Source organism: Puntigrus tetrazona, chromosome 12 (assembly GCF_018831695.1).
Source record: "Puntigrus tetrazona isolate hp1 chromosome 12, ASM1883169v1, whole genome shotgun sequence".
Classification (NCBI taxonomy): domain Eukaryota; kingdom Metazoa; phylum Chordata; class Actinopteri; order Cypriniformes; family Cyprinidae; genus Puntigrus; species Puntigrus tetrazona.
The window spans coordinates 11,447,026-11,463,325 of NC_056710.1; the positions used below are offsets into that span (position 1 = coordinate 11,447,026).

Consider the following 16,300-nt stretch of genomic DNA (forward strand, 5'->3'; position numbering starts at 1 on the left):
ATACTACCACAAATATGCAGTATTGTGTGTTACATTTGTAAATCAATACGTATTCATTTTATTTAAAAATATTCATGTATTACAATGTCCAGTGATACCTGAACAAATGGTTTTGTTGCAAGAAAAACAATTTAACACATTTTCTAACTCAAAAAGTTTACAATGCTGCCAAGGACCGAATTCAAGGAGACCTGCGTCCTTCACACCAGTATTCATGAGCCACTTCTCATACAATGCAATGCACACACACACACACACACACACAGTCCCCACGTGCTTTCCACAGCTGACGCACTACACGACCTTGACATCGTTTTCATAGTCGTCATATAAACCAGAGTTACAGCAGCCATAAATATGCCCAAAAGCTCCCCAGAAGTGGAGTGCACGAGAATGAGTGCTGGCTTTGCTCCAGAAGGGAAACCTGCTCGCTATTTGCATTCACCTCTAATAAAGCAGAGCAGAGTATCCATCAGAATACCATCAATCCTCCGTCATCTCTACTGGCCCTCAGCGACCCACCGATGACCCGTGTGATAGATTCATTTTCAGATAAATCTTTATCTAATAACAGTAAAAAGACCCTGGAAGATGCAACACACAGTACTGAGTTTTTACTGCATTATGCAGTGACAAAAAACAACAACAAATAAATTAAATTAAGTTAATTTAATTTAATTTAATTTAAAACAATTTTTAAGTAAATTTGAAATCTTTCACGTTGCCCCCAGGAAGTACCCCAGGATAGTCCTGACTGGGAATCACTGGTTTACAGAAGCAGTATTAGGTAATAGGTGGTTCCTGGCGGCTGCTGCATGCCCTAGAGTTGGTATAGAGGGAACTGAACTGGGAGAAGTTCTGTACAGAGGTAAACATAGCTGATTAATGTGCTGGAGTGCTCATTTACTGTAAATACTTCCTCAAGCACTACATTGGGTAATTACCCAAGGGGCTTTGGCCAGGTCAGGCCATACATCACATCAACGCCTTTAATCAATGGAGGGGAAAGAGAAAGCAGGGAACAAGAAAAAACAAATAAAACCGCATTCCATGGGACACACTGCCGCAGTGACTGTTGCATTGTTCTACTTTATTAGTAAAGTGGCATGCCATGTGTATGTAACATCGGAGGGCAGCCATTCGCTAGCTTGGGTTTGCCAATAACTCTCGACTGAACCCCTGCTTCTAATACTTGGGTTCTATCGGGAATCTATAACACCCACCCCATCTGTATGCGTGATTTTAAATTAAAAATTAACGTCTAAAATCTCAGGAAAACAAACAAGACAACCCAAAGAAACCAAAGCTCTTTGTGAGAGTGAAATGTCAACTTTTGACAAACAGTTTGACAAAAGTTAAAAAGACCTTTTTAGGAGAACCGCTTCACAGAATCACAGAAACATAACAAAAAACACAGTTTTTCTCATTACCAATTTACAAAACTTCAATATAACTGTAATTTTACCTAATTAAAAAAATTACAGACACGAGATACCAAAGTTTTGACTTCAGTATGATACCAGCCTTGATACCTCAGTATCTATAAAAACAGATGTTAGGTAGACTATTATATTACGCACGACATATTTGCTTATCATGTAAGTGGAAAATGTACGAATAACAGGTAAGTTCTATTTTTAAATTAAACAATGTCTTGGAATTAACATCATATATTTGCATTTCAAATCTATAAATCTTATTAAATCAAAGTATTCTGGTGAATGAAGACGATATATCAAAATAATAAAAAAAATCATATTTTGCTTGCATAAATTTGAGATGGTCTGTGGGTATTATTATACCAACAATAAGTTCTAATAATGAATTCATACATTTAATAATCAATACCTTTCATTTTGATTCTCAAATCATGCATCCATGGATTTGAACGCCATTATACATCAACTCTCATTTTTAAAGTCTAAAATGACATTTGCATGCTGGTATTGTACTGTTTTCAAATTTCTGGTACGGTGGTACTAATTATGCATCGCTGTACCACACAACCCTAAAAAGACCCAGGGATCTGAGAGTCCTGATATAAACGATGGACACACAGGGTGACAGTACAGGTACCTGGTGGGCCCCTGTGGGCGGTTGGGCTCCTGCTGCTGCTCTTGCTGTTGCTGCATGCGCTGCTGTAGGCCCCGCGCTCTCCTCATGCATTTTTGCAGCTTGGCGTCAGCAGCCATTGTCCTGCTATGAGTGTTAGCACTGCCCTCATGCATGGAAAATCTTAGTTTAGCTATAATGCAAAAGAACAACAAAAAGGGAAAGGAAAGAAGAGCAGAGAAAAAGAAAATGCAGAAAAGAAAAAGAAAGAGCTGAGTTATGAGGGGCCGGCATGCGGACCATTTCTTTGTTATAGAAACGACAAAGTAGTGAAATTGAAAGAAAGAAGAGAGGGTGACGGTGGGATATATCCCACCTTTCACCCCAAAGTGAGCTCTAGGCTGTTCAATAGGCAAAGTTTTGCACGCTAGCTCATCAAAGTTAGTTGACACATAGTTGACTGCAAGGAAAAGGTCAATAACAATAGCTCGCATCAGAAGTGTCATAACCCATATGGCCATTTTTTAAAAAAGCACCCACCAGGGAAAATAATATTACGTATAATAATTAAAATGCAGGCAGGTAAGAAAAAATACAGTAACCTCACGTCTACATTTGTTTAATCCAAATGAATTGCTCATTCCATAGAAAATTCAATCACTATGTTGCTCCAAAATATTATTTGTTTTATTTTATTTATCTATTAAGCTTACTTTTCTCTCTTTAAAATGTTATCTGTTCTGACCTGTGTATTAAAAGGTTGAATTACAAATACATTTTGAATTAAACAACAGGAACAACAACAACAACAACAATAATAATAATAATAATAATAATAATTGTTTAAAACAAAATATTTGTTTTGTGTTTTCTCTTTTAAAATGTTTTATTTTCAAACTTAAAAATTTGTTATACAAATACAATCAATGATAATAACAACAACAACAATAATAATAGCAATAATACATTTATATATTAATTATGATGTCTTAAGTTTTCTCTTCAAAATGTTTTATGTTCTAACTTGTGTATTTAAAAGGTTATTATACACATACATGGAATTAAACAACAACAACAACAACAATAATAATAATAAATTAATAAATTAAATTAATAATAATAATAATAATAATAATAATAATAATAATAATAATAATTATTATTATTATTATTATTATTATTATTATTATTTCGTTTTGTAATATATTATTTCATTATGTAGTGTTTTTTAAATGTCCTTTTTTTTTACATTACCATATATTTACAGCAAAAACAATGATGTTCTGTGATCGGAATTTGAACTCACGTTCCCTTCCACATTAAACTACAGATCTGCTGAAACAAACAGGTTCATGACACCCCTGAGTTCAATCATTTTCACGCTGCCTTTTTAAAAAACACATCACCTGCTGTTGTGCAGTATTTTGCTTACTGAACAAACCCATTCACAATGAGTGACATAAACAGAGTTCTGAAAGATCATAACATGGGGAAGCACTGGGCTGCTCTGCTGAACGACAAGAGAGAAACCAAAGACTGTGATTGAGCTTTTAAGCCCTTTTTCGCAATGTGTACCAAACAACATGTTGAGATCTATCACACTGATTAACTCTTAATTGCATCCCAAAAATGAGTTCGCATTAGGAAACAGTTGATTTGGTTGCTCTCCGTCTGGGACTGTAACATGGAAAACCGCATGGGAGGTTAGTGTTGCCATGGTTCCCTTGAACCTGTTTCGTTTAAGTCTGGTTTAGCATTAATTCTGCCTATCATAAAAATGCTATTTTCAGAACATTTACTGCTGTCAACACCAGCTGCGCTTGAGCTAGCTTTAACTGCAGATGACGTGCAGCGCTTACAATGGGTTGAAAAGGAGCTGACGGCATTCTGGGAGATGCAAAGGGGGAAGTTTTAGGACGGGACACCACAGACCGAAGACACAGGAAGCAGGGGCGACAGCCAGGGCAGACACACACACACACACACGTAGACACACACGAAACCAGTGATGGATTGCAAGATTGTGGCAGGCGTTGCTTTCGTTTGGGCAGAGGAACAGGAAACTATTCTTTTATATAGTGAAGGCATGACCTTATAGGCTGCCAGTGGATTTTAGAGGCCTGTATGCGCTTTGGGCCAAATCGGATCCCTCTCGACGAGACAGTGAAAGGTCTGCGGGGATCTGACGAGTGGAAATATTTACAAAAGCTGTCTTCCCTTTATATATATTAGAGCTGCGTCTTTCATATACAGACATGCACACACATATACACGCATACCGTGAGCAAAGCAAGACAGAGATGGAGGGTTTGCCGACCTGGATAGGTATAAATAGCTTTGTGGAGAGTTTTGCATGGCTGAAATTGTTCTCCACTCATTAATCATTCAAGCAGGTATGCCAGCGCTTCGGACAAAAAACGCTGTTCTTCCAGGTAAGTGCGAGATACACAGCCACCTTTTTTGTTTTAATTTGGAGAGTGCTGAGAGATTTAGACAGGATTGCGCGGGAGTATCCTCACACGACGGCAAAGCACAATCACAATCCAATCCTTCCACCAAAAGGGGTTTATAGAGGTCGGGAATGTTATGATGGTGAATCCGGAATGGATTTAAGTTCGCGTGTGGCTGTGGGTGAGGCCCATTCAAGTGGTGTTCCAAATGGAGGGCTCACACACAGAACAAAATGTTCAAAAAAAAAAAAAGGATTAAAATTGTTCCAGCCTCTGTCTGGCACAGTTTGGGACTCTCAAATGGCCAAAGCCGAGCGCTTTTCAATAGCACACCACTATCAGCGGTATTAACAATCAACAAGCCACATGCTCAGTCATCCAATCAGATTGTGGAAATCTGTGCAAATGGTGACTCTGATCACAGCACTAAGTGAAGAGAAACAGGGATGCACCGAATATTACAGTAGAATAAAGAAACATAAACAGTGAAAAATAAAATTACATTTATTAAAAAGTTAAAAAGTAAACATTAAAAAGAATAAAAATAAAATATATGCAGAAGATTATTTTGATGTTATCAATTACTAAACTATTTTGTGTAAATTGTTACAAAAATACTAGTATCTAAAGTAAAGCTTTTAGTTTTTGCAAGTTCATTTAGGCAGCAAAGTGTTAGAATATACAGTTTAAATGGGTATTTATTCTGAGATTTGTAAAAAATTACAATTACAGTGTTGTTAAATTATTAGTGCGAATACATTTACATATTATAGCACATATTTAATAAAGAAAAATACTCTGCAATTGTACTATTAGTATACTAAACTGGTATAATTAAAGTCTACTAAATTAGAACAACTAATTTTGTACTTAACGCACTTTAATTGTGCAGCTAAAGATATACTGAAGTGTAATGTATTATAATAGTTTCACTTTAGCACAAGTATACTTTAAGTATACTTTAAATATCCTGCATTTCTTGATATTATTCAAAAAACAAACAATCCTTACCAATGGTGACATTAAAACACATTTTAGGCCTAATATTAAGAAATGTGCATTGTGCAAAAGTAGCACTCCAAATAAAGTTACTTTTTATATCAGTAAGCTTGAGTGATTTGTCAGTAAATGTTATTATTTTTTAACTATACCTTTTAAAAAAATAAGGGAAACTACCATGAACAAATAAATATCTATTTTCTTTTGGAAAAAAAGGACAAAATATCAATTAATACCAATATACTGTGCATCCCTAGACAAAACATAGACAGGATAATGACAAATAATATGCCACACACACAAACAAGAATAAAGACACACAGAAAGACAAACAGAAGCACACACAGGATGCTGCAGGAAGGGAAGGCAGTGTTGGGGTATTACTGGTGGGTTTGTGTCAAGTTGCAAGGACATGAATGTTTTCGGGAGCCGCTTTCTTACCAAACGAACCTAGAAAGTGCATATACTGGGTAAGTGACGGTTACCCGAGCAGAGAGCGGAGGAGTTGGGCGTAGCAAGCAGAGGCAGGTTAGAATTACTTACACACAGCGTGGTGGGAGAGCGCCAGGGCTGTAGCTGTATCCCCAGCCTGCTCCAGGCGCAGCGACTGCTCTAAGAGAGAGTCAGCCTCCGCCAGGCAGTGCTCAAAACTGCCCCCCTTCCCTGCAATTAACACACCAAGGCCAGGCCTCTGAGAACACGCTCATACACACACACAAACACCGCTCCCGGGAACACGCCACTCACAACCATTGCACGGCTTACAGGAATAAAGACGTCCACTGACACACAAGCGCACACAGTCTGATGACTTCCACCAATACAACTCAAACACAATTTGACATGTTTGTACACACATCATGCACGCTGACTAGGGAGAACTGAGATTCACGATTAAATGTATGATTTGAGTGCATAGGTGCATTTTAGATGCCATGGCCCCTATTTACAATTTGTATATTATAGCACATGGTGTTTCATTGATATTTTAAATATTTTATTATTTAAAAGATCTTGAGACACTGAATTAGTGTTAAGAACACAAAAAAGTTCATTATTATCCAAGCTAGGAAAAATGTTTTTTTTTTTTAAACCAGCCTAAATTGGTTTTCTGGTCTTTGAAGGTTTAAACTGGTTTGCTGGTCTCCCAGTACATGGTCAAGTTAGCCTGATTAGGTCAATGTATGTAAACAACCACCCTAGAAGCATTAAAGGTATAGTTCACCTAAAAATGAAAATTACCCCATGATTTACTTACTCAAGCTGTCCTAGGTATATATGACTTTCTGCCTTCAGACAAATACAACCATAATAAAAACACACTTCTGAAGAGATTCATTTGTGTAAGAAAAATATTCATTTTTTTTTAACTTTATAAACCGTGCATCCCTAAAAATGAATGAAAAAATGAAAGTCATTTGCTGATCTTAGAAAATCTTAAAGTGCCCCAATTATGCCATTTTTAAAGCTTCTAATATTCTCCTACAGGTTTACATGCATTCAAGGTGAAAAAACATTTTTGTTTTCCAAAATGCATTAACATCACCATATTTTCCAGCAATTCTCAAATGATTAGTTTGAAGCAGTTCTAAGATTTATTCTCTTTTTAATTATTAAATCTATTAAATTTATTTAATCTCTCTAAACCCCTACCGTCTATGAGGGTCAAATTGTTCACGTCAGGCCAGCGTACAACAAGGGCGAGAATTATACAAATATGTTATGCTGTGACGGAAAAGGGATTACTAATGACTCATTTAAACTTTAAAGAGTCAATTCTTTATTTTGAGGGGACAATAACTTTATTTATCATGCACTTTCGGATTTACAACATTACAGATTGTTTAGATTCACAAAGAGCTACATTACACACAGCATGAAAGACAATTTTGGAAATGTCATAATAGGGGCACTTTAAACTGATCTGTTGTTCTTAAATTGGTCTAACTGGTCTCAAAGTATGGCCAAGCTGGTATTAATTTGTTTAAGCTGATTGGTCGGTCCAGGTCAGTAAAAAGTATGCAAAACCCTAAGAAGCATCAAATCAGACCATCTTAAAAAAAAAATCAATGAATATATTCTAATATCAATCAATATCCATATAGTACTGACGTATTGGGCATCACTGGAAACTAGCCTGAAGTGGTTTGCTAGTCTAGCTGGTCTTCCTGCATAGCTAAGTTATGTTAAGTGTGTTATGTTAGGTGTTAAGATGGTTTAGCTGGTTGGTCAGCCATGACCAGGTGAAAACCATCAACCATCAAAAACCGATCGAAACTTCTTAGCCAGTCATTAAACAGAACATCTAACTTCAATAGATGATCTACATGACATTGATTTATTGTACATCCCTAGAAAGCCATCAAAACAGACCAGCCTAACCAGATTAGCAAGGCTAAGAAACCGACTAACCACTTCATGCTATTTTAAGATTTTTCTATTTTTTGTAGAAGGGATTAGAAGGGATTTTCCCTTTAAACACAATTTCTAGCTCCTTTCATTTGGTTGCTGCTGTTTGGCCCTGTGTGACATTTACCCTGGTGCTGAAGTTCGTCCAGGTCCATGAACTTGCTGGGTCTGGGGTTGAAGCCCTGTGCTGCTTCTCTCTCCTTCTCCTTCTTCCTCTGGAGCTCCTGCTGCCTGGCTCTGCGAGCAACTTCCTCTTGCAATTCATCCAGCTCGCTGCGTCCCTCTCCTACACATACACAAAGGCATAAATAAGTAACAGTAACACTCGTATCCTAGTTAAATACTTGAAATGAACACCTTGTACTGTAGCGATAGTGGGTTAATGCACATAGACAAAGACCGGTGGTGACTCACCCAAACTCAGTGGACTGCTGCTCCAGGTGGGTGATTTGAGGTCTTGCAGGATGGCACTGCTGCTTTTGGATTTGGGCACTGTGCGCCAGGAGGGCCCAGAAGTCACGGGTCTCTTACTGCCGCTGTCCCTGAGGCAGAAAAGAGCATATGCCATTCAGTCACGAATCATGAGAGTGGTTCTCAATGTCTTTGTGGTAAATTTGCCAGTGTGTACTACAACTTTAAGGCCAGGACAGATATTCATGAAATATACAATTAAATTATTGGCATTTTATAATTTACAAACTCTGGTAATATTATTACTAATAAAAAAATAAGTTTTCATATATTTATATATGTAACTAAATATCTTCATGGAATGTGGTCGTTACCTAAAACTTTCAAATCATTTTGACTCATACAATGTATTTTTGTGTATTGCTACAAATATACCCATGCTACTTATGACTGGTTTTGTGATCCAGGGTCACATATTGTAAAACTTAGATATAAATTTTAGTCAAGTTAGCTTTTCCCCAAATACAGTGTGATTTTTGGTAATCTGGCAGCAATAGCACATTTTTCTCCTTGGACGAGCAATTTGTGGACGGCATTTCTTGCACATAAAATCACCCACGTGCCAACAAACCAATGAAAACACAGAACAATAATGATGATTCACAGTAACAGAGCATAAATGCCAAAGCTGTTGTGGACCCGCTCACCTGAATCCCATAACTCGCACAGATTTACAGAAATTAGATTTTCCAGACCATTACACACATGTGACATATACATATATTACATGTGAGCTTCATATTACACCATGACAAGGGAATACAGTAATGTAATACTGATAAGCCAGTCCATGAACTACGCAGAGCATTCACAATTTATGGACTGCACATCACTGTTACCTGTGAGCACTGGTGCTTGGGTTGTCACTGAGAGGCATATCCATGCTGATGGGGCTGTTGCTGTTCCTCTCACTACTTTCGTAGCCGCTCTCCATTCTCTGGATCAGCCGAGGCTGCTGTTCCACGCCTCTTAAAGGTGGTGGGATCGGTAGATGTTCCACTTCCGTTTCTGGCACGCCCCCTGAGCCATCGGTCATGCCCCCCATTTCTGCTGCTGCAGTGTTGGACCCCTCCGCCGCAGCCCCTGAGAGCAGCTCACTGTGCCCTGGTGACATCGGGTCTTCCGGCAGCGGGGAAGGTCCGAGAGTGGCATAGCCGGCCGGCCGATGCTTTTCCCGGCTGAAGATGCTGTCAATGTTCAGAGCCTCTCTTCTGGGTCTCCATGTGGGCCGATAACGCCCTCCACTGGAGCTGGACTTGGACTCGCTGCTGGTGCTCTCGTCTTCCCAATCCCTCGCCCGCGCCCCAGCCTCCGAGCCGCCCACCCCTGAGCTAGAGGATGATGAGAGGGGTCTGCTGTGGATCATATTTACAGTCTCTTTATAGTCCTGCAGATGGCCAGTAGAAGAGGGTCTCAGCGTACAAAGAGGAGTGGCCTGGTCTTTAAGAACCTCCCCTGAAGAAAAAAAAATTACATTTATGAAAAAGTTTCAAGTAGTAAATTTGATAGGACACATGCTTTCTCAGTTTGACTCAGCATGACGCAATTGCCAGTGGAATTTATATTAGAGAACGCCTGTGTTTGTTAAAGTACCTGCAGTGTCCATGCTGTTCTGGGAACCGCTGCTGTCCTGATTACACACCACAGTTCCCTGAGAGTCAGAAGAGAAATGGGAGGCCATGGACTCATGGTGTGATCGAGAGTGCTTGTAGCTGTAGCTGTCTGTGGAAGAGTCTGTGCGTGTGTCACTTGAAATTGAGGGCTCCCTCCCTGACGACAAAAAAAAGCAACAGCACAGAGGGCATTTAGAAATAGAGAAAGTTAACTTCAGCTGTCCAGCTGCAACATCTCAAAGGTCAGATTTTAAAGGGATAGTTCATCAAAAATTTAAATCCTCAAATCTACATTCAAAACCTGTGGAAGGATGAGTGTATTGAATGTACTTTATGATACACTCACAATTAATGTGGACTGAACCTTTCAGGATTCAAAAAAGAATGCAAAAACTTTGTCAATATGATTTAGCACAGGTTTTATCAAATATCCTGGAGGGCCGGAGAGGCGCAGAGTTTAGTTCCAAACCTGCTCCAACACACATACTATGCAGTTTTCAGTTAAGCCTGAAGGACTTAATTAGTTGGATCAGGTGTGTTTAATTAGGGTTTTATCTAAACTCTGAAGGGCTATAAAAGTTTTTTAAATAAATGCTTCTTAACCAATGGGCCAGGTCCCACTAGGGGGCCTCAGCAAACTTCCAAAGGACAATAAAGGTGATTTGAAATGATTAAGAATAGGAAAAAATAACCATTAATATACAGAAAAGAAAGTAAAACTTAGATATTTATTACTATAATTCACCCTTTGAATTTCAGATAGGGAATACTGTATGAGGCCTAATTTTTAAAAGTGTTGTTATAAGACCTGGAAGCCATGAAAACTAATAAAAAAAGTTTTTAAAAAAATTAGGCCTTCTCATATATATATATACACATTTTGCATGTGCATGCAATGCTTTAAAGTATTTTATTGTATAGAAATTGTAAGCAATACATTTGAAAATCCAAATCCTTAATCCTAATGAGAAAATCATGAAGAACTCATGTAACAGTCATGGGGCCTTTGGGAACAATGGAATCAAAAAGGTTAGGAACCACTGATTTAAAGTCATATTAGAACACTGTGTGATATGAAATGAATGAAATTTGCTGAAAACATTCCTCTCCAGTGAACTGTTAACTCAAGAATTGCTGCAAGGCTAGGTGACTCAGTTGTGAACTTTGTAACCAGATCAGGCCATTGCATGAATGGACAAGATCATCTGATTCATCTGATGAAAAGATCTGATTCAAAGGGTTATACAGACATTGTTACATCTCTCATGAATGCACCAGATACAGTTAAATACACTAAACAGTTTTTGAATAAAAAAAAAAACTTTCTGGTTTAGTACTGTCCACTATTATGATGTTTTATGTTTTGTCCGATTCTAAGTACAAACAATGAGAAGTAGTATTGTTTCTTTTTTGTTTAACCCTCTACCTCTCCGTCCCGCCTCTCACTTCCACTTATTCTCACCGGAGTCTTCGCTGTCATAGCCAGCCTTGCTACTGTGGTGCAGGTCCAGCTGTGCTGCCAGCATGTCCTGCGATGACACGGGCGTCCCTCGAGGGTCAGCGTACAGCAGCAGTAGCGGCTGGTAGTGGCCTTTTATACATCTCGACACCACATCCTTCCACTTAGGTCCGATCTGTGACGGTTTGGTACATTCAGAGTTAACCGTACACTCCATTCACAATTAGAAACACTAGAATCAGCTGCCAGAGACAGACACGTCATTACCTCCTTCACATGTGCGTCATCGAAGTACATCCACTTGCGTATCTTGGTCTGGAAGAAGAAGGTGGAGTAATGCTTGCCGTAGTAGCAAACCATGCCCACAAGGTAGAGCTCCGATTGTTTGGCCCTTTCATCCGTCACACGGTAGAACAGCTGGAGGGCGGGCGCATAAAGAGAGAATTGACTGTGAGGACCAACAGGATTTCGGGTTTACTCATACTATTCTGCAGTGAAAAATTGTACTATTATAACTATTACTATTGACTTGTCAGCACTGATATATTCAAAATTAAATAAGAATAGTTTCAACATAATCATGTGAGTAATTTGAAACATTTGAGCAAAATAATGTAACACAGTGATCATGAGAGAGAATGTCTAAACAAAAAAAGGTTAAATGTATCAAAGAATTGTTTCTCTTTCAGGTCATGAATGGAATTGGTCATACATACACAAGATTGAATTAGATGTAACTGATGCCATTTAAATGCAATACATTGAATTGCAACAAAAAAAAAAAAAAATAAACAGAACAATTTAATTATGTTATCAAAGAAATATAATTATACCAATAATGGGCAGATGCCCATTTATTTCTTGATAAATATTAATTTCAAGTTTAAAAGACAGGAATCAAAATAGATTTCAAAATATAAAATACAATTTATAAAAATAAAGAAACAGTCACATTAAAATTATAATCTGCTTACTTCATAACATGTATTCCGTTAACTTTAATTTATTTATTTTTAAATATTATGCTCTGATAGTAAATAATAACATTTTGGTAAACTAAGTCTTCTGACTGCTAACATGAATAAAAATGCAATAAATATAATATTAAGATAAAAAATATTATTATAATCATAATATGAATTATTATCATTTACTCTCTTTATTCTCACCAAGCCTGCATTTATTTGATTAAAAAAAGTAGTAAAACTATAATTCATGATTTTTAAATATATTTTAACATATTTTAAAATGCATTTAATATGTGAAAGAAAGCAATTACTCCATATGCTGTATGTATGAAAACACTTGATATATTAGTCTCTTTAAATATCATTCTATCCTCTATGCACTTAAATTCAAGTTCTACATTCTGTGCGACACAGAATGGCACACAACCCTGCCTGTGAAGTTGATGTGAGAACGCTGTAACACTAGTGGGGCTATAGAGATATTGAATGTGACAAAGAGTACACTGTGTTTCCTCCTCTTGTCCTGAACTGTGCATAAGAGAGAGGGAGCTGGAAGCTCAAGGTTACTGCACCGAAGTGGTGACAAAAAGGAACAGTGATAGTGTGTTGTCCGTGCATGCAAGAGTCTTACATCACCCAACCGCAGGCACGTGCCCAGGCTGTGGATGACGTCTTCGGCAAGATCAGAGTGATCCGAGTCCCACACCAGGCCGATGCTGATGATCTCCGGGCAGTTCATGAGAACCCGGCGAATCCGCAACATCTCGCCACAGTTACTCTGAAACGAAAAAGAGGGCATCTTGATCACATGTGCATGTGTGTGCGAGAGAGAGAAAAGGTGAAGGAGAGATGAAAGGAACGCTTCAAACAGGGCAACACGGTCCAGCAGGGCCTTATGTTCGGCACCCAATGTTCTAGCTGTGCTCTTTGAGTCACCGCCCTCCGTCGAGCACTTTGGCAGCGGTATACGGAAACAGGCTCTGGCGACGAGCACCACTGCCAGCCTGACCCCTTCCCTCAGTGTACAAAAACCTAGCTGGGCACTGCTTTTGTGGAGCGGGCAGCGGGGTGGCAAACAGGCTGGCATCAGACCTGGGCAGGAAGGGATTAGACAAAGAGCCCAGTTCTCAGAACCAGCCTCTCTCTCTCACCGCCTCAGTCGCTCCATCACAGACAAACACACACGAGCGAGGCAGCCAATGAACAGCCAGCAGCGGCAGCACTGCTGAGCTTTGAGACAGACACACAGTGTCCCATTAGAGATCATTGTTAGCCTCAGCTCCGCAGTCTGTCCTGCCAAGCGCTGGGAATCCAGACAAACACATGCTTTCAGGGCCAGACGACTAAGCTTCTAAAGAGCAGTGACGTTACAGACTACCCATCTCAGCTGCATTTCAATAAAGCCATTTTAGGGAATCGACAAATGGAAAATCACTGAAAATGAAAGCATGGACTTGGGCACGAGTGAATTTTGAGTCATTTCGCTGATTTGGTACGGAGCAGACTGTAAAGAGCTGACACGGGGTTTCTCCGTAAGCACGTCGAATGATGCTGGAGCGTGTTTTGGGTTGATGAAATCATCTGCCTCCTGTGGCGGGGGTGAGGGTGCACAGTGTGTGGTAAGAGCTGATCGGCAGCTGGTGTGTAATAGGGTAGGACTGTGTGTGTGTGTGTGTTAGGGGTCTGTCATCTGTAAAGAGGAGAGGAGCAGTGAGCAAAACACTCTCTCGGGCAAAGAACAGACGGTCTTTATGCTTCCACGTGAACAGCAGAGCTTAAATGAGTATCTGGGTGGCTAGAAAAAGGGTTTGTTTTAAATCACTTGGGTGAAGATCAAGTTAACGGGCAAATTCAATCTAAGTGACAGATTATTGAAAGTATTTTATCCAATGGGATTTGACTGGATGGTGAAAATTAGGCTATTATTTTAAAAGAACAATATTACACACTTTATGGAAGACATTATCCCGATTGGCCAAATCAATCAGCTAAACTGTATATTCCAGCAGTGCCCCAGACATTTGATTTCCAAAGTAGCTGTGCCAGTATGGAGGACTAGGAGTGAAACTTATAAATTTAAAGATTCAAAGATTTGAACTTAAAAACGTGAATAAATAAATCACTTATACACTGACAATAATGAATAAATTGACATATTTAAAATTGTTCATTTAATTAATGCTAAATTAAAAAAATATATTTTTTATACAATTTAAATGTAATTTTGAGTAGTGCTTCCAAATGATTAAAAGCGCTTTAATTGCATCCTAAATAAATTTTGTTCACATAATATTTGCATGTTTACTGTGTATATTTATCACGTACAGGTGCATCTCAATAAATGTCATAGAAATGTTTATTTGATTCAGCAATTCAACTCAAACTGTGAAACTTGTGTATTAAATAAATTCAATGCACACAAACTGAAGTAGTTTAAGTCTTTGGTTCTTTGGTATTTTGGCTCAAAACATTCTAATTTATTGAGATGCACCTGCACATATAAACACATAAACATGCCTGTGTATGTTTCATATAGTATGTTACTGTATGTGTGTGTATTTACATACACAAGAACATAATATTACGCAAATTAACTTTTTTTTGGAAGTAATTAATCACAATTTATCATTTGAGAGTACTAATTCTGATAAAACCTAACTGTCCAATGGCATACAAAAGCATTTGACAAAACAACAAAAGAAAGCATCTATTTTATTTTAAATGTTACTTCTAGTCCTCAATATACTTGTTTCATGTCTCACCTAGCACTCCACAGTGTCTTAGAATATATATGTATAATTTCAAGGTGTCTTGTTTTTTTTTTACATTCTCTTCATTTTCTCGTGAGAAAAATCAGTACGCCTCGCAACATTTTTCTGGTCAACCGCAAACGTTCCAGTCCCTTGAATCGGTAATGAAATCAACCACATATCCAGAGCCACCACAGTCATCAAGCTGTGGCCACCTTCTCAAGCACCAGACACTGATTTGTAGGTGGTCCATAGAGCTATTACTCAAATTCCTTAAACATTAAACTATCTAAAAAAACAGATATGAAGATTTTATGTTAAGCAAGGTAGACAAAAACAGTAGCTAGACGTGTGTGTAAGCATGTATTCACCGGACAGTTTCGTAGGTCTCCCATGGTGCTGGCGTTGCGGAGAAGCTCTCCAAACATGTCAGGCGTGGGCTTCTCCTTACATTCCAGCATTCGCACAGCTTGGTTACTGCAGCAGAGGGAATAAGAGACAGACGTGTCCTCAAGCACCAGTGTAAGCACAACCGACAGGAAATACACACGCAACTCACCATACAATAATACCGAACCACAGTTAAAAGTATAATACAGCTCAGTGTTGCATTTTTTCAACTGCCCAAAAACTTCAGTCTTCACAGATGTTATATATTGTCCGTAGATCACTATTCCCTGGAAGACATCAGAAACTAATGTAGCAGCACTCATTCTCTGTTCCATCTCCACATGGTCTCCATCAGGACAGAAGCCGCAGGCCTGTGCAGAAATCAGCGTACTTTACTGGCTAATGTTTCCTTAAGCTAAGCGTGATAGCATCCATTTGACATGCAGCATATCTGCACACATGAAGCGTCTGTCAGCATGTCTGCATGGAGGAAATGTGCCGAGACAGTCCCTTGAGGGCTAAATACAACCTATATGCAGACAGTAATTTGCATCAGACAGACAGGTCTACCCTTTCTCTCGCTGTCTTACTTTCAGCATTATTCAGTGTGCTTTACTTGGACACAAAAACTGTTCTTTTTCATGTTAAACGTTCTGCTCTTTTCGCAATTAAACAGTTAATGTACTGAAATAGCCACTTTGACCTTGAATCAGGCTTTACATTGTTTAGCATGCAGTGT

At 38.6% G+C, this 16,300-nt stretch overlaps 1 protein-coding gene across 8 annotated transcripts in view; it reads right to left on the minus strand.

Annotated features, from left to right (window-relative positions):
- usp54b (ubiquitin specific peptidase 54b) overlaps positions 1-16,300 on the minus strand; it is an 87,486-nt gene that overhangs the window by 6,257 nt on the left and 64,929 nt on the right. For 4 of the 8 annotated variants that reach the window (XM_043254122.1, XM_043254117.1, XM_043254121.1 and 1 more), the window contains 10 exons: positions 15,543-15,654; positions 13,053-13,199; positions 11,721-11,870; positions 11,457-11,628; positions 9,975-10,151; positions 9,221-9,836; positions 8,325-8,452; positions 8,038-8,196; positions 6,045-6,164; positions 2,077-2,245 (listed from right to left, as the gene is read on the minus strand). In XM_043254122.1, the coding sequence (XP_043110057.1) occupies positions 2,077-2,245; positions 6,045-6,164; positions 8,038-8,196; positions 8,325-8,452; positions 9,221-9,836; positions 9,975-10,151; positions 11,457-11,628; positions 11,721-11,870; positions 13,053-13,199; positions 15,543-15,654 (1,950 nt within the window). The remainder of the gene's footprint in view (positions 1-2,076; positions 2,246-6,044; positions 6,165-8,037; positions 8,197-8,324; positions 8,453-9,220; positions 9,837-9,974; positions 10,152-11,456; positions 11,629-11,720; positions 11,871-13,052; positions 13,200-15,542; positions 15,655-16,300) is intronic. The other 4 variants (XM_043254120.1, XM_043254119.1, XM_043254125.1 and 1 more) reach the window with 4 other exon arrangements.